The sequence below is a fragment of the Hermetia illucens genome, chromosome 6 (assembly GCF_905115235.1).
Source record: "Hermetia illucens chromosome 6, iHerIll2.2.curated.20191125, whole genome shotgun sequence".
Classification (NCBI taxonomy): Eukaryota; Metazoa; Arthropoda; class Insecta; order Diptera; family Stratiomyidae; genus Hermetia; species Hermetia illucens.
In genome coordinates, this window is record NC_051854.1 from 9570819 (window position 1) to 9590540 (window position 19722).

Below are 19722 nucleotides of genomic sequence, written 5' to 3' on the forward strand. Positions count from 1 at the left end.
CAAAAAATAAAGTGCAGAAGGTTTACCAGAACTATGCCATCCTCAGTGAAATACATGTAGCTGAAATTCTGGACACACTAAAACAGAAACTTTCTGCCATATGCAGTCGGTTACGATGGTATGACGAAAGTCACTGCAGACGTGTCCAGAATGTATTATAACTTACGCGTGGAACCAGCGCATTTTTTTCAGATCGCTCAGCGAATTCCAAAAGAGCCTCCTGATATTATAGTTTTCGGTGACGAAAGGGAAACAATATTAGGATGCACCCGTCCAGTATGCCGAACATGGTGAGTGGATTATCCACGAAGGCACCCGCCATGCCAACACGCGTGACATGAATTTTGTGGACGTTACTGAAGAGGAGGTTCGACCAGCCATAAACAGCTCGAAGAACTAGAGAGCCCTGGTCTAGATCGGGTGCATAATTTGTGTAACAAGAAATTTACCAATATACACAGTCCATTGGCGCATCAATCAGGCCATTCGTCGGCCGGAGGAATTTTCACGCTTCCTCACGCCGGGATTACCTACCTTATCCCTAAAAAGGACACGATACAGTACCCCGCGGAAACTAAACCGATTACTTGCTTACCAGCCCTCTACAAATTCATAGCGTCCATTGTTAGTGGAGGGGTCAATGCGCACCTCGAAACCAAAAACATTCTGTCCGAGGAACAGAAGGGCTGTCGAGTTGGGTTAAGGGGTTGCAAAGAGCAACTCATTATCGATTCGCTAGTTGTAGGACAAGCAACTAAAGCTCGAAGAAACCTCTTTAGTTGCTATATCGATTATGCCAAGATAGCGTACCGTATACCTGGCTAATCGATGTTATACGTGATTGATCCGAAACTATTATAGTAAAGTTTTTGGCGACAGTCATAGAAGGGAGGCACCTTATCAGTGCCTGCCAATACCTCAGACCCCATCTACATACGGAGGCGCATCTTCCAAGGGGATTCTTTGAGTACCCTTTGGTTTTACATGGCACTGAACCTCCCATAGCTACTGAATGATGCTAGAGGGTTGGTACAACCACTTCCAAATTCATCTTTTTCCTATCATTCACACTAGCTGCCGACAATAAATCAAAACTCATTTCCACACTAGAGATGGTTTGTTAAAGATTTTTCCAAGTTTTCAAAAAGTCCTGTGGTATTGCGCGAGATTGCATAGAGGAGAACATTTTTTAGTCTCAAATTTTGAACCATTTGCTAACATTTTTTATTCCTTTATTTTTTCATGTTCCTTAAAGTAAAATATTTTTGAAATGGGCTGGGATTAGCACGTGTTGCTTCCTCACTTTTAATATCCAAATCTTGAAGATCGACAATTAATCTCTAATTAATACACTAATTAACTCCACACCTCCTTCCCATTTTCAAGCGAATTCCCATTGCGTGTTTTCTCCTATTCCAAATTAGATACAATTTCGTGCCCTTGTATCCAAATTCGTCTCCTCTGAGCGCGCTTACACAATCAACAATTGGTTCTGCATATTTTTAGCGAGCGGTTTCGCTCCATCAATTAGCGTAGCGCCATTTGAATGATTACATTCAATTAAAAATCAATTGAAATATTTAAAAATCATTGAGTAATTAACAATACAGTTTAATGGCCTTCTCGTGGATTTGGCTTATAGGCTGACGCCATTGTGTGTGCCTGATGACGTCATGATAAGTAAAATTTTGGCACGTTTCAACGGTGAAATTTCTTTTGATATGAAAATATGCATGCAATCTGGAGGTTTATTTTTTCGGGAGGTGAATAATTTGCCTGCGGTGCAGTTCCATGGAGATAATTTGGTTTATTTTTATTATCTTTTTCGCGGCCTTCTATTTATTTGTTTTATTTAATTAGATACAACGTGATTATAATGTAGATAAATTGCTGTGTAAGCAAATATGTTTGATTATGCTAAGAACATCGACTTCCTTTTTGGTTGTAATTCCCCTTTGGGCACTCACAGTAGAGTTTAAACCTGGATTTTGCTAGGGAATAAGACATGAAAATGTACTTCATAACATGAATTAGTTGGGTAAGGAAAGGTAAAAGACATTTTCCTAAAAAAGTACATAATTCCTGTGAAGTCCTTCCCAAAGCTCCTTGCTTGAGCTCTAAAAATGTGTTGCCTATTCAAAGTCCACATTTCACATGGAGAACTGTAAAAAAATAATTTAGAATGATCTAAAGGTAATTTTCGGGCCATCAGTATCCTTGGAATTTTAGACCATAGCCTTCATGGCGGAAGCAAGACCAACCTTGGTTACGTTCTTGGTGGTTTAACATGAGTAGCTGTCGGGGTCTTCTTGAGACTTGAACTAATTTTTTGACCACAATCAGAACCCCACTGGGACAAGCAATAGTGATACCAGTCTATATTGAGTGCATAACTTAGCTTTTATACTAGTGGATGCAAGACTTACCTAAATCCCTACCGAAATATGGAGTAAGGCATCCGAGTTGACAGCCGAAGTCGAAGCCCGAAGATATCTTGTCCGCTTGGTTGTAACCACAACCTCCATGAAGGAGCCAACCGCTACGACCGAGCTGAAATTACATTAACCATAAAGATGATAAAATTAAGCCAACTAATTGAAACTTAGGCAATAAATGTAGCATATACGGTATAATCGTGTACACATATATATGAGCGCGAGATATTCGAATTTATTCCAGATGTAAGGGTTGTCAAATTTTCAGGCACACATACTATATACAACCACGTGCAGAACAGTAGAGGAACAGTGTAGGATCCTTGACATGTCCTGGACTGACTAAGGAGGAGGAGAACTAAGGAAGAAGTGAACCACTTCATCGCCGCCATTGTGAACGCCTCCGCCGATACATACATCTGGCGACCCGGCACGAGGCCGGTTCGGTAGGATTCTTCCTTCGCACCGCAACCTCCGTCAACGCAGGACACGAATAGTTACTTTTTTTATGGTCCCAAAATAAAAGATTCGCACGAGATTGTGTGGTCTACTGAGGACGTCTAATCGAAGGACGACGCAGAGCTTAAGAGCCTAAGAACAAACTCCAAATACAAGTTCAAGGAGTTTTCTATCTTCGGCTCAAACTCTTACTTATTCTGTGAGACCTCGGATAAAGGACGTAGGCCATTTATTCCGGCCGCTTTTTGCAAGAAAGTATTCCGCGCACTACGCGATCTTACGCAGCCAGGAATCAAGACGACGAACCGGCTGGTCCTCGAAAAATCCTTCTCGCCGGTCATGAACAAGGACGTAAAATCTTGGGCCAGACAGTGCATCGCGTGCCAGAAGTGTAGGCATCTACCTTGACATCATTGGCCCTTTGCGAGACCCGCCTGCTTACAAATATTTCCTCACAATCATCGACAAGCTTACGCGGTGGCCTGACGTAACACCTCTGACTGACATTACGGCACAATCATGTGACGAGGTCCTTTGTGGAGAATGAATCCCACGCTTTGATGTACCAGCCGTAATTACCACAAATCAGGCAATGCGAGTTGAGTATACCCTCCTTTCTGAGTTAGGCAAACTCTTGGGTTTCAAGCGTCACAGGACCACTGTATACCATCCGAAGTCCAATGGGATGCTGGAACGATGGCACCGGATGCTGAAGGGCGCCTTAATGGCTGGCGGCGATTCGTCGTGGTCGCAGTCCTCGCCTTTCGTCCTCCTCGGTCTCCGCATAGCCCATCGAAAAGAGTTCACGCCCAGTCTCGTTAATATGATGTGCGGGGAGAATCTGCACACCCCGCCGATGTTGTACTCGATATCAGAGCAGGTTTGAGCGACTCGAGAATGCTGCGTCTGCTCGGGAATGCGATTTCGAAACTGCGACCGACTCCACCTTCACGACATACGACGTCGGAGGTCGACACCACAGGAACCTCGAGACATGCTCGCAGGTTCTTATTACGGTGGACGCTTCTCGGAAGCCGCTGTATTCACTATATTAGGGCCCCGTTGGAGTCTTGGAGCGACGGGAGCATTCTTTCAAGCTCGACTTCCAGGGCGCGCCTAATTAGGTCTTATTGTCGAGGCTGGTGCGGTAAGTTTCGTCCTTCTCATCGTAACCTCTACCGACGCAGGACGTGAATAGTTACTGTTCTTAAGGAAGTGAACATAAAAGTATCGCAGAGCGTGCGCTTTGTCAACATTCAAAAACGCAAAAAAAGCGGTAGTGCTTCAAACGAAAGGAATATATTCGATATAAAAATTAGATTTCCTATATTAGATATTTGGAGTCTTCTAACACTAACATTCTCCGCCTAAAATTTTCCGGCGATAATATTTCGCCTAGAGTTTCCGCTAGGCTTCTTCTTTCTTCCAGGAATTTTGGACATTGTGTAGCTTAGACAATCAGGCCTTCAATTTAAACCTCTGCATGTACTGACTGGGTGAGATTATAATTGATTTCCCCAGGCTTTCTCTCTAATCAAACATTAATTGGAATGAAGATAACCAGTAGCTATTGGAAGGTCTACAAATACCCTGTTTCATGAAATTATGGAATTCCTTCCTTACAACAGCTAGCTTCTGGGTTTGATAGAGGACGCATCTTTGAGATGATCGGGTAATTGGTAGCGTTGATGTGGTGATATACATAGTGCTTAACCGGCTGGGAGAAACTACTTTCAGTAGTGATGTTGTGATATTTTCGGAGGAGTGCGCAACTGTGATGATCGGAAATATCCTCGAAAACAATGGAATGAGTGTCGTTTGCGCATTTGGGAATTTTTCCTCACGACTTTAAAAAGTTGCGGCTTCCATTAAGGCTTTGTCCTCCAGGTCCACAAACAGCCCATAGTGACACAGGAAATTTGCCCCTAAAATCGGGGTGCTAATGTGCACGTCCACTTGGCTGTAGCCGTAAGTGGGGATGGGAGAGGGATTCGCAGCAGCCAGTCGCAAGTTTTGCGGTATTACCGACGCCCCAGCGCCCGTATTGACCATAAAGCATGGTACCACGCTTCGGGTAGTCGTCGGCGAGGCACCCAACAAGCCTAGTATTTTGTTGCATTGAAATTACATCCGGTGATAAATTCAGTTGCTGAAGCTTCGTATTTACGATGGTACCAGCAAATCGTCGAGGAAAGGGAGGGCCTCCCCCGAACGCCTTTTTCGGAAAGCAGACCTCAACCGTGACTGAGATCGAGATCTACCTACCTACAGTTGCCGTAAACTTGGATACTGCATTCTAAAGTGTCATCAGCATTGTTTTCAGGTCCTCCACTTCTCGACGTGTACCTCAAGAGACTTCCGCGGCCACGAAGCGTGCGTACACCTCGTGAACTTTGTTGGCCGTGGTGGGCAAGACCTCCAGCGACCCCGAGTCCGCGTAAGCCAAGCTGACGCGGGTGCTCTCCGGGAGCTGCTGCAACCGTAGGAATTAGGGCCGACTTCATCCCCAACTAGCTCTCACATTTCTCGAAGTAGCTGGCTGGGGGTACGGTTGCCCAGCTCATTCAGCAAGTGATAACTGTTCGGGTCCTGACGCCAAGTCGGTTAGAGGCAACCATGCCGATCATCTTACAATGCCAGATTAATAATAAGAAAAAAAAACATGATAATTGCCTCCGCTTATTTACTCTATGATTATTTGTGTTCTCTACCGACCAAGAACTACGGAATCTGATAGTGTATGGAAAATGGTAAAACAGTTCCTTAGTGGAACCGCGAACTGCAAAACTCAGGAAATGAACCTCTTTCAAAAGGATGAGTCGGCCAAGTTGGACTTCCTTAAAAACCCAGATAGTACTTCCATAAACTCTAGACTGGGATTAGTACAGACCCTCTTGGAAGTACACCATCCGGGAGAACTGGTGAAGGAGGAGTAAGGGATAGAGTTGGCTATCCACGCAACCCTTTCAACGCATAAATGTTGGAAAGTGAAGTAGAACACTACGAAAGCGGTTGTTACCAATGAAAAGGTGAGAGCTCCTATACTGTCCTTTGAACACTTCAAAACACCTGGCATAAATGACATCTTTCCAGTAATGTAAAGGTAAGGTATAGAGCGCTTAAAGCAACTGCTAACAAATATTTTTCTAGCATGTCTTCCTTTGGGCTACGTGTCTACCTCTTGGCAGAAGGTTAAGGTAGCCTTCATACCGAAGCCTGAAAAAGATGACAATTCGAATCCAAAAAACTTCAGACAGATCAGCGTGCCATCATTTTTCCTGAAAGATTTGCAGAGACTGGGTGAACGTTACATTCATGGGAAGTCGCTTAGGTCGCACCCACTAAATGAAAACCAACATGCTTACCAACATGGAAAGTCCTGCAAGACTGCTATTCATTCTTTCGTTTTAATGATAGAGGACGCAACTTGAAGGGTGAATACGTGATAGGGATTCCGTTCCAAAAATTTTGTGATGTCGCCAAATCGCATGGTGTCGACGATACTTTAATGAAGTTGATCTATGGCCTACTAACAGCAGAAGCAACGAAAGGTTGCCCCCAAGGAGGGCTCCAAAACAGAAAAAGGTTCTGGATCGTAAATCTACCCATCGAATAAAAATGAGAAGTGGATTGTTTCTTTAGGATAATATGCAACAGTTTTTCAAGCTAAAGTATATGCGATCCTAAGGCAAACTGGGTGACTGACGAGCGGTTGAAGGGTAGGTGCATCGCAATCTGCAGCGATTACCAAGTTGCTCAAAGGGCGTTGAGTAGTCCTTTGATCACAAAATGTAAAAACCGTTTGAATTCTGTTTCTCGATTCAATACGGTAGAACTACTCCAGGTACCTGGTCATTGTGACGCAGAGGGTTCAATCTCCCCCATGCTAGGACCGGAACCAGCAACTAGAGTATCAGTAGCATTGGCTAAGGCTGTCTTTGAAAACGGAGAATGAGCTTCCCACAATAACAGGTGACAGAACCTAAATGCTGGTAGACACACCAAACTTTTCCTGTCAGATATGTAGGTGATATGTATCCCTCCTGTAATAAGAAAGCGGAATCCAGGGAGCATTTTCTATGCAAATGCTCCGCCTAAGGATGCATTATACATCGTATCTTTAATATTGATGTCCTCCAGTTGCATCGGATAGCGTCCTGCGAATCATGAAGTTTTTCCATAGACGGAGAAGTCGAGTACAGTGGACCACCACGGTCTGAACGCTTAAAGGCTAGCTTACGTCTTTGAATAATAAATCTACGCGGAATAGATGCGAAATTTTTCATGAGTTCATGTTTATGACTGACGAAGGTTAACATAATATCTCTTAAACTTAAAATTCTATTCAAGGTCGTATAATTAGGAAATTAGAATGCGTCCCCTCAATCCCATGTGTAATATTACAATTTTACATTTGAATGATCTTCACATTTGAGAAGATACCATGAATCATATGTAAAAGTAGTCATGACATTAGGCATTTTATTGAGCAAACGAATTTTCCATTAGCGATGAAATGCGACTACGTTTGATGTAGTCTATAAAGCCCAATGGGTTGGAACGGCCTATGTCTGCTCTTGACATGCCAGACGGAAAATTCAATTCCATTTCTGAGGTCACTGAATTATGTCATAAATTCGATGGATTTAGAAATTCAGCTGGGGAGGGTTGATTCCTATTACTAACGGGAGAAGAAGAACATAGGAGCCGAGCCTCCTTTTACGCAATCAAGGGTGTCTTTTTATTCAATTTAAACCATACAGCGGAAGGTGAATCAAATACCTACGCGCAGTAATCATCAAGGAATAAACTTTGTACACAATTTGGAACATAAAATTTGGTTTCCTGATACTAAATTCACCATCTGTGCTTTTGCGGTTAGATCAAATATTCTTCCAGTGAGATCACTTTTCAGCAACTCATTTGGATGATGCCACAACTTAGAATTTCAATTTGAAATTAAATTGCAATTATTTTGAATTTATTGCCGAAAAATATTTGTCTGTTCGTTGACGAACGGTTAATGTATGTTTTCTCGAAATTAACCACCCTCACTCATATGAGCTCCCTTGGAAAAAAGTTGTCTCCAAATGAATAGCCGAACTTCCTGGACGATATCTTTTTTTCGTCAACATTACATCTGTGAAAATTCTGTTATGATCGAATAAAAACAATCTCAATTCAAAGGCGGTTCCCGGAAGCTTTCTGATTAACCATAGTCAATGAGGAGATGAGAAACTTGAAATTTTGTATGGCCTTTAATTGGCGATCGAACAATTATATCGCTGGTGTTAATGTCGCTATTAACTGTAAGGTATTCAATTATGAATATATAGTTGGCATTTTCCGCATTTTTGACGCCTTTAGTGCAATTAACAGCTCAAGAAATTTCGTTTTAATTACAAAAATCGAATAAAAAGCAACATTGACCTCATCTGAATGTGCTTTATCTACTCTTTGGCGCTACTCATGGTCAAGGCAAATAGATCCCAGAAAAATTTCCTGAAAGTGCAAAATTACTTTTTCAAGGTGAATATAATTCGTCGGTGCGATGGACTGACAAGAAGAACACATTCTATGAGACAGTCTTGAGCATTCTAGGTATGAAAGTGGTACTTTCCAGACTAGAACCCTTGTGCACCCTTGAAACAAGAGATCTGGGCTGTATCGCGGACAAGGAAGAGATGCAAGCAGGCTCTAGGTGGGAGTTACATCTACCAATTCTAGAGGATGAAAACTGGCTATTTTCCCTGCTCTTGAGAGTATAGTGAGCCAATTTCTTCGTAGCGGGAAAGTAAACGCAGGTGGATTAACTGCAGGATAAGGTAAAGTTCCAGCAGTTCCCAACCGCTAGTTTGAGTATTGCGCCTACGAGCACATAACTGGGCGAACTCGGGCATAAAGCGAAGATTTGCGCTTCGGAAAAATGCTGTGTTCAGAAAGAAGATGTGATCCATATTCCTGCTTCCAAGTGGTATGGGTGAAAAAGACAGTCAACTTACGAGTGCTAGGCCATAGGTTTGAAGGTGGTTTCGTTATAGTTCGTTATACAGAACTGACTTTTTTCAGCATTTACCTTACACTAAACGAGTAGGTTCGCTGCCTTGGAGGCAATATTGGAAACTGGGAAGGAGGAGTTCTAGTTGGAGGAGACTTTAACGACAGAGCCCTCAAATGGGGCATGCCTCCATCAGATTTTCAAGACACACTAATTTTGGAGATAGCCACAAAGTCAGAGTAACTGTCCTAAATATTGACAACATTCTAACATATCAACGCTCTATTTGCGAATTCTTGGTGTCAGCCGTGCAACGTTACTGTAACAATTCACGGCCAGTTATCACCAAAGTGACAAATGGCTCCTCCCAATACCCAAACGTCCAACAAATACCTACTAGGTGGAACATTGGGAAAATCGTCGTTGGCAAATTTTCCAAAGCGAGTAAAATAAACGAAACGTTAGTGAACTCACCAACGAGCCTTGTTTTTTGTTTGAGGATGCAGGGAGACCAGTTGGGAAGAAATTTACTTGCTCTCTTGTGGGCACTGTGTCCTAAACAACTATTGTACCCGTTTTCTGCTCCCCCCTCGGACACCACCTTATCGTGGAGGGGGAGCCTATGGTAGTTTACTACTACACTAAGGGCATTCAAAAACACATGAAGATGGAAACAAAGGATTACAACTCTAAGAAAACAAAGACTTGGACTCCACCTGCGACTTTGAGAAATCAGGTCGTGGCCGAGGCACAGATTTTGGAGACCTCACTAGATTCATGTTCCTTCACGGTGAAATCTGTGGAAGACAGACTCTCCACTTCAGTGGAAAACCCGAAATCTACGGCGCGATCAATCAGAAAGGACAGTACAATAACTCGCTTAATGAGAGACACTGGTAACCTGACTACGGCCGACCTATCGATGAGTAACTCTTCCAAGAAGCGGGAGAGGAAGGCTCGGCTTAAGGAAGCTTCAGGTGCCTGTCAGAAACTTCTCGTCTGCCTCTACCAGGAAGAGCGAAAGAAAGGGAAGCAGGTGATGTGGACGTAACTGGTCCAATTCCGCTTCGTGGAAACAGATCCATACAGCCCGGAGACCGTGAACCTGGGAGGGCTTCCAGCACTACGAGAGAAGAAAAGTTTGTTGCGAGGGAAGACATAGGCGTTGCTACACCTCCAAGTGTGGCGATATCCAGGGCAACCGGACGCACGAAATCGGAACTTTCGGCGGAAGGTAAGGAAAAACTGGTAACCAATTAGTGAGATCTACACCGAACGCAGTAGAGTTTCAGTTAGCGGCGGTTTTCATATTAGATTACAATTATGCCTACAAACATAAGAGTTAGTCAAATTAACCTGCATCATACCAAAGCTTCTTGCCATCTACTGACAGAAAGGGTGGCAAAGTTGCAGGACTGTCCCTATATAATCTGTGGTATTGGATCAGTCAAGGGGACTAGGATCTTTTTCGATGAGAGATCTCCGAGTGCGAGACCCTGCGTTCTGATGGCAAAATTGTTAGACGCAACCATGCTGAGACAATTCTGTTCCCAGGACCTTGTTACGATCAACTTACAATACCAGGTTAATGGTAAGAGGAGAAACGTCATAGTTGCCTCTGCTTTTTTGTCCTATGATTCTTTGTGTCCTCCGCCGACGTAAGACCTAAGGGATCTGGAAGCGTATGCAGAGTTGCTGTTTGATTTTATGACTTTAGTTGGTCTGATGACAGCGAACGTAGAGTATACCCCTACGTTCGTGGGACCAAGAAGAAGTGAAATAATTGACCTAACAATCTGCACTTCAAAGTTGTTAGAGTTGATTAGAGACTGGTAAGTGCTACATGTAGTCTCATTCTGAGATCACCGTTACTTAGAATTTAGTCTAACTATTGCAGGCAAACAGTATGTAATAGAAAGACTGAATCCTAGGAAAACAGATTGGATAAAATTCAAATTCGTTTCCTTTAGCGATGGAAAATCAATTAGAAACTCTGAATCGCACACTTTTAGAGTGCTTTAAATAGGCTTTCCCCGAGGCCAAAGGTGGAATCAGATGACTTTTGAACTGTGCTTGTAAAAGAAATAAGAATAAAGATTGGTTAAATTTCTGAAACTTACAGCGCCAACGTAAGATGCTCCGTTCAAAACGAGACTCCTTTAGAGCATATTGCGAGGAATTAAAGGGAGAAAGGGAAACTTCCAGGCTGTGCAGAGTCCTTAAAAGGGAGTGAAGTCTGTACAGTCTCTCTAGGAGGACAGGTGAGAGAAGTGTAAGGGCGTTTTCTCCAAACCCTTCAACAAAGGGGGGGGGGGGGGGGCAAGGGAAATTGAAACACTGCGAGAATGGTTTCTACATATGAAAAAGCTAGAACTGCTATACTATCCTGGGGACACTTCAAAGCACCCGGCATGGATGGCATCTATCCAGCGATGCTTAAAGAGGGCATTGAGCACTTAGAGCAAATTCTAAGAAATATTTTTCGAGGATGCTTTGGTCTGGGTTACGTGCTTTCTCTTTTCAGAAAGTTAAGGTAGTCTTTATACCTGGAGAAGATGACTATTCAAATCCAAAAGCTTCAGACAAATCAACTTAAGATAATTTTCGCTGAAATGTCTGGAGAGACTGGTTGAGCGTCAGATTCGTTAGAAGGCGCTAAGGACACGCCCACTAAATGAAAACCAATACGCCTACCGGCCTGTAAAATCCTGCGGGTCTGCGCTTCACTCTTTGGTTTCAAAAATAAAAGACGCAGCCCTGAAAGGCGCGTACGCAATGGGGATCTTTCTGGATATTGAAGAGGCGCTTGACCAGAGAGCATGGTGTTGATGGTAACAACAGAAGCAACAAAAGGCACCTCCTTGGGGGCGATGTTCTATCGCCACTTTTGTGGAGTATGTTGATCGACCCACTGCTATGTGAATTGAAAAATTGGCCTATACACACTCAAGCTTATGCGAATGACCTGACTGCTTTAGCTGTTGGATGATACCTCGGAACGGCGTGCAGAAAGATGCAACACGAAATTGATTTGATTGATAGTTTATGCTTCATGCATGGGCTTTCAGGAAATCAAAAAAAAAATTAACAAACGTAGGAATCATGCAATAAGGATGTTCGCTTATAAATCCGTAGTGTGATGGGTTAAGGTGAAACAAAAGAATTTCAACTGTAAACTCGTCACACTGTAAAGAACTGTCTGTATGGGTATTACCGGCGCCATGAACATGATATCCGGCGGTGCAAATGAGTTATTCAATTTCCAGCCCTTGCATTTATTTATTCAGGGCACTACAGCTCATAGATTAATTCGATTGAATCTATGGGGAAACAATGAGGTGGGGGCACAAAGCATTGAAAGTGTTTTCGTTATAGAATCAACCTCTGTGAGAAAAGTGTGTATACCAGAGGAAGGGTATTGAGTCTAGTGGCCAGCATATACGATTGATTGCTTGTTGCCCGTCATAATGAGGCTGAGAATCGGAATTCAGCGGTTGTGGCAGGAAGGGTACGGCTGGGATGGTGCCATTTCTGGCCCGACTAGGAACCAGCAGGAGGGGATAAGACCACTACATTGGCTAAATGGAGTTTGTATGCCACGCTGGACTGGGCACAGTAATGTGTCAGGTAATGGATATACGGCGGTCGTGTACAGTCGTCAAATTGGAGAGCGTATTCCTTCTGGAAGACCTGTTTAAGGACATACGCGATAGTCTGGGTGATACTCCAATAAAGTTTATAGGGTACACTGACTCTGATGTCACTCTGTGTTAGATCCACCGCCAAAAACCAACTGAGAATAACTTCATAAGGAACAAAGTAGCGATTTCTCGTAAGCTTTTATCGCCTGACAACATATTATACATCATGTAAAATCTAGCTTAAATCCTGCCGATTGTGCATCAAGAGTTGTCAGCCCGCAGAATTTGGTAGAGCATGATTTGTGTTTCAGCGGACTACCGTTTCCGCAGGAAGAGTTTTCTCGAACATAGTACTTCCTTTCAAAACTAGAAACAGTAGCGCATTTGAGCGAGGAAGCCACCAAAGTGGCGATAGAATTTTTATCAGACTTCATAAAGCAGTTCGAGCTTACCGCGTCTCCTAAACGTAGTTGCAAGATGCCTGTGCTGGAGGAGCGGTCGGTTGGGACCTTTTCCTGTTCAGGAGCTAGAACGGGCTGAATGCGCGGTGATAGAATATCAACAAGATCAAGTTTCGGAAAACAATTGGATAGGAAGGAGGGCTTACCAGTGGAAAAGAATCATTGGTTGCCAATACTCAACCCTTTCGTGGAAGAAATTTCCGGACTGGTTCACGTAGGAGGCCGTTTAGAACAGGCGACTTTTGTGTGCCTTTTGAGTCTTTTGAAGTCGCACGAGGGGAATCAACTTTGTGGGATCGGTCTCACAATGACGATAATACGGAGAAAATATTAGATCCCCGCATTACAGCAAAGAGTCAAATGCGTGAGAATTCGAAGGGAGGTGGTGCCGCCAAAGATAACGGATATTCCTCCGCAAAGGGTGAGGCTGGCGGAAGTGTTTAAGAACGTTGGAATGGATCTCTGTGGACCATTTCAGTTGGAAGCTTCAAATCTGCAGACACCAAAAACTATGAAGGTTTACGTGTTTGTATGTATGGCCACTAAGACCGTACATCTGAAGATATGTTTAAATCTTACGACGGCTTTCCAACGATTTGTGTAGAAGAGGTCAATCTAGAATGATTCGTTCCGACAACGGCACAAATTTAGTGGAAGCCTCAAAAATGCTCCGGGAAGCGTGGCGAATGATGGAGCAAGAATGTGCAGGGCCCATGAGGCAGAGGCAGATTATATGGTATTACAACCATCCTAGAGCCAGTCACTACGGAGCTTTATTTGAGGCCGCGATAGACAGTTTGAAACAATATATCAAACAAATGCCCACTATCCTTATCTTTTGAAGATTTTTGTATCGCCCTTTCTACTTGGGAGGCAATACTCAACAGCCGACTGCTGTATCCTTTGGTGGACAACAGTAATGATTTGTAGGTGCTGACTTGCGCTCATTTTCTGATTCAAAGAAGCTTATTATTGGTCCTTCGAGCCGGGAAAGGTTATTGAGAGAACTGAATCCAGTTGTGGCAATACCTTCTGATTCTCAGATACCCATAAATTTGTTTGATAGAAGATATGAAACCATTTTGAAATGAAGAGAAAACTGGGGCGGAGCAGAAAAATGCGTGTCAGGATATACTGACTTTTTTGCACCGATGGATCAAAAACAGAATAGGGTCTGGAGCAGGAGTCTACCTCTCGAATAAAAACGTGGTAGACTTGCAGAGTGTTGTAGACATTCTGACTGGCCATAATTCACTAGCTGGGCATATATTCAGAGTAAGGATTCTTCAAGATGATACGTGTCCATCCTGTAATGAGGAAGCGAAATCCATGGAGCATTTCCTATGTGAATGCCCCGCCTATGGATGCATTAGACATCAGATTTTTGTGCTGATGTGCTATAACTACAGCGAGTGGCATCACATCCATTAACGGAAACCTTGCGATACAAAATGAATCCGGGATATCCTGTTAAACGGGGGAATCGAGTACACAGGAAAACTGGGGGGGGGGCGGTTTGAGTGCTCAGAGGCTTTGCCTCTCTCCCACCTCATATGCACACACACACGGATTTGGTAGGTAGGTATCAGTGGCGGCTACGAGAAACCCAATAAGCACTTTGGTGCGCCGTGTTGATGCTACAAACTCCTAAAACCATGAATGCTGTGGTAAGAACAAGGGGCAGACTTCAGTCCGCTCAGATCTTCAGAGCGAGCCCGTTGCGTTCACGAAGGATAACATTTTCCCCACCCGGCAGCTTAAGAGGTCTTTGAGGTCACCGAAGAAGTGTTTGCCTAGTGTCCATAGCCTGACCCTAGCTAGAGCTGGACAATCGCAAAGGAAGTGCCTGAAGGTTTCTCCTTCCGACAGATTTGGCAATGCGAATTGGGTACAGGGAGTCTGTCGACATCCGGATTTTAGTGCTTCCGGGTAAGAACCTATCATCTGAAGCAATAAAAGAATATGGAATTAATCAGGAGGACATAATTAAAATGCTCTTATCTGATCACATCAAAGCACTTGCTATTTACAAGTATATCAAAAGCAACCAAACGGCTTTTTTGTCATCCTTTTAATCGTAAAATCTATCCACTTTCAAATTTACCCATCTACGCGAATATACACTATAAATGAATTAGTAAGTTTTATTTTAGATATGATGCACATCTGTATACTGACATTTATATACAAATATCTTTTATATTGATAGAAAACTTGCTTTGGCGCCAGCGCAATAAAAACTTTTTGCGTAAAATAAACTTAATGAATAGAATCCATTTCCTGCTACTTAGACTAGATGAATGAGAGCCCCACTTCAAACGAAAAGCCGAAAATAAAAGTGTCTCGCTAATCAGTCATTCAAATTTTATTCTGTTATCAAACTATTGTGGTTTTGTGAAAAAAAAGTCAAGTTTTCCTTCTTAATTTGTTATAGATATTTGACGAAACTTGTGTTGTGATATTTCACGCCAAAATCCATGTTAATTTTCGGAATTAGTCAATGGTTCCTTTATGGCAATTGTAGATTAAATGCAATATTGAAATTTGTATTGTTTCTTGGTTTTGTTAATTTTAAAGATTTTTTAATTTATTTTTAATAAAATTCGGTCAAGATTAATTTTATTATTATGAATTTCTAATCAACCCAAATTCCCATTTGTATGACAATACAGAATTCTGGTTCTAAGATTACATAAAGAATTAATAGATCCTGTCTAGCTTTCGGAGGCTATTGTTAGCTCCCACTTGATATGAATCAGAAGTGGATCTTTTGTGATCGCCTTTATTATGCAATTGATTATGGTTTACGATTTGTTTAAGTTAGCCAATTAGCGTATTTTGACTTTAAGGAGTTTATAGAGATTGAACAATCAAAAACCAGATAAGTGGCGGTCCTTACTTTTGTGTTGAAAATGAAAGCTATATTTCTTAGCCGATTAGGATGTGAATTTAGGGGCATTTACCCCTGACTGAATGTTTTAGAGGAGATATTGCCTTGAGTTTTAAACGGGCGCCCAATGTGGGCTACGGCCCAGAAGGCAAACGTACTGGAGCTCTTACGGCCGTAGAGGATGATTTTTCCAAATGACGTACCTTCAACCTTGACCTGGGATGGTATGCGATATGCTGGCGCAGTGAAAAATCACGGTTCGAATCTAACTAGCAATAGAGAGATTTATATCATAGGCTCGATGTTGGATACCAGTCGACTCAGCTCTGGTTGAGTACTGTAATGACTTTCTAGACTTGTACGTCCTAAGCCCTCCGATCCGAAAGACGGAAAACTGCCAATGACAGCATTGAGCCTTGCTCGCTGGTGTGTCGTCAACTGGTGTTTGTTGACGTTCTCGACATTAGCTAGGAAATTGCACTGGGCACTTAGGATTTTGCATCGCCATCTCTGCTACTCCGATGATCCGTTCTCCGGGCGCTGGATATTGTTGCAGTCTCACGTACCACGGCCTTAGAACCAAAAACATCGGTTTTATAGACCTAATAGGTAGTGGGGTCATATCCGGGTAAGTCAAGTTCAAATTGTCGGACCGCTTCAACACGGTAACTTTCGGAGTTACTGCAGCGATATGGGAATGCCGTGAGAGACTGAATACGCTCGGCTCGTCCAACAAGGTCTGGATACTCTGGGTTCCAGGCCCTGTTGGGTTGAAAGGCAATGAGGCAGCGGACGAACTAGCCAAAAAGGAAGCAGGGATGCCTTTACATGGACCAGAACCCATCTGTGGAATTGGAAATGGTTTCATGACTATGACATTAAGAAATGAAGGGGAACGGTTGAGGTAACTATACTGGGTGGGCCCACCGAGAATGGAGCATTCCAGGGTACTTATTGTGAATACGCACCCAAGCGCACAAAGCATTGCTTAAACCTCACCAAAAAGAACCTCCGAATCATAGTGGGAATTCACTGTAGATTAAACTATCACCGAGGGAAGCTAGGGGTATATACGGACACTGCCTGCAGGTTCTGTGCAGAGTTTGATGAAACCTCTATACACTTTCTGGGACAGTGTCCGGCACTTATGCAAAGTAGGTCGAGGCATCTGGAAGAACACTTAAGACAAGATGCAAAGTTGAAAGATCTGGAAGTACGAAATATAGTAAGATCCGTAACGGTTATAGGCTTGCTTGAGATATTATGAATAATAGGTACAATATAACCAGCAAAAGGAGCACAATAGTTCTTTAAGGGCGCGCCGCGACTTTCCCTTAGCAGAATAATAATCGTCATGTCTGTAAAAATTGTCTATATTCAGTCCATCGTCACGTCTGTCCTCAAAATATACTGCACGGGTTGAAAAAGGCGGATTTTGAGCTACCTGATGCACTAAGTGCGAGTTTGGATTCGGCTTTCGCAGTGCAGGCACTCTTCCGAATCAAGCCTTCAATTCGTGAACCGACATACTCGTCCAGCGCTCTAGCATCCTGCGTGAAAGGATCAACCCGATCCACAGGATCTCTCCTCATGAACTCATGCCACCGTCAGTCAGTGCGGTGGGCTGGCAGGTCAAGCTCAGCAGAGGGGGGAGAAAGGCGGCGTGGATTGCATGAAAAATGATCCCGTTTAATTCACGGCCTTACTTGGCCAAGCAGACCCACATAATGGGTCGACTCCGCGACTTTACCCCGCTTGGGCCTATTGATGAAATGATTTAAGTAGCGGTTCGTATCCGCATATCACGGTGACAGAACATTTGATTCATGACAGATAGAACTTCACAGGATGTTAATGGCTGACAATTGTGTTGAAATACTCCTTCCACCTCTTCAGCTATTAACTCGTATATTGAACGATTTACAAACATGTTTTGTAATCCGGTATGTATCCTAAAATCGTTATGATTTGCGGCAGCTTTTGCTATTCTGAGCACTGAAATAGTAAATTTCACTAAAACAAAGCATGACTTACTTTAACGTTTAGAGTCTTGGCCTCAAACGCGCTGGGACAGATGACAAAGTTTCTAGATGGCAACAATCCTAGGTAGGCTCATGATTCTCAGTTGATAGCTCCGAATAACCATCAGTCAGCCTGGTGGCGAACTAAGAGGAGTGGCAGTGCCGACGCTGACACTGTATGAGCTGCATGGATTTATATGATAATTTAGCAAATGATGGGGAATAGGTTGCACATGAGCTGGTAGCTGTGGCTTTCTGTTACTTTACTGTAACAGTGTGTAACATCTTGTGATGGTCAAACGACTATCCTGAGTGACCGAGAACGACTTAGAGGGAAGAGCTAGCCCAAAAAGCTAAAAAGATGACACGTGAGGGTAGTGTTCAAAGGATCCAGCTCAAAGGGTTTCAAAGGGTAAGATGTAGACCTCAGCCTCTCAGGTGTCGATGGAGATGTGTCCAGACCCTGTAAAGTGTTTTGCTCTGACCTTCGTTTTTTTATGATATTTTGGAGAGCGTCTCTTAAGTTTCTGGAATACGGCCTTGTCCGGTGGAGGCTGAAAGGTTGTGCCATCCGAGCTTTTGAGAACTGCCTCTTCTTGCCTTTATAGAATGAGAATTCTTTCGAGATTTCGATACACGGTCACTGATCCTTTCTCTCTTGTGGCGAAAAAGAAGCTGATAGCCTGCTGGTATTAGGTTGGAAACGGGGGATTGGAGCGAGGTGCTGTGCTTGGCCGTCCTCAATATTTTGCATGCAATTAGCTTTCCGAACCCAAGAAAGAAAAAAAGGTGAAAAATAAAACGTTTTTACTGCTGTGTCGGGTTGAGGAAACGGTGTAAAAGCCTGTTAGGTTGGAAACGGGGGTAGGTAGCGGGAGGCTGTGTCTGGCTGCCCCCAATACTTCATCTCCGGTCAATTTTCCGACTTTAAACAGAGGAAATTAGATTGGCGCGGATTTCGCCCTTCATCTTCGCTCTTTGTAGGAAAGAAGTAACGGATGAGCGTGTTGCAGTTGGTTGGATAACAGGAATCGGAGCTCGGTATTGGGTCCGGCCATCCCCAATCGTGCATTCTCATCTCGTTCACGGATTTGAGACAAAGAAGAGTGGATTCCCGCGTTTCCCTTTTTGCAAGTTTTGCCTATTTATCACCCTATTCTATGACAGGGAACAACTCAATTAGCCATTCTCCTATTGAGTACATTTGGTACAATTTTGGCATGAGTTTTGCGGGAGATTTGGGGATGGTTTCGGAATGGGAATGTCGTTCAATATCTGTTGGGAAACTCTATTTTTTGTTGCATTTAGTGAGCATAGGCTCATTTGTTTTTCTTTTATTGAGCTTAGGCTCATATTCTTTTAATTTAGTGTGTTGAGCGTGGACTCATTTTTAGTTTTGGTTGAGTGTAGGCTCATTTTTGTTACTTTTTGAATTGAGATAGTCAAACGACCATCCTGAGTAGCTGAAGATGACCCAAGGAGACACCAAGAACGCAAGAAGAAGAACTCTGCGAAGTGGTTGGCCAAGGAGCCACACAACATCGAAAAAAGGCGATAGGTAGGTAGGTAGGTATCAGTGGCCGCTCCGAGGAGCCCAACTAGCGCTTTGGTGCGCCGTTTTGATGTCACAAACTCCTAAGACCGTGACTGTTGTTATAGGAACAGGGAAGCAGAGTCCAGCTGGCTCGGATCTTCAGAGCCAGCCCGTAGCATTCTCCGAAGGAAAGCAGCTCTCCGACCCTGCAGCTAAGAATCTCACTGAGGTCCCCAAAGAATGGTTTACCCAGTGTCCGCAGCCTGACTCGAGCCAGAGCTGG

General features: G+C 43.4%; 1 protein-coding gene across 1 annotated transcript in view; it reads right to left on the bottom strand.

Annotated features, from left to right (window-relative positions):
• Window positions 1-2136: 2136 nt before the first annotated feature.
• LOC119658973 overlaps window positions 2137-19722 on the bottom strand; it is a 40046-nt gene continuing 22460 nt past the window's right edge. Inside the window, exons 2-3 of the mRNA XM_038066853.1 lie at window positions 2427-2550; window positions 2137-2162 (exon numbers count right to left, since the gene is read on the bottom strand). Coding sequence (XP_037922781.1) covers window positions 2137-2162; window positions 2427-2550 — 150 coding nt within the window. The remainder of the gene's footprint in view (window positions 2163-2426; window positions 2551-19722) is intronic.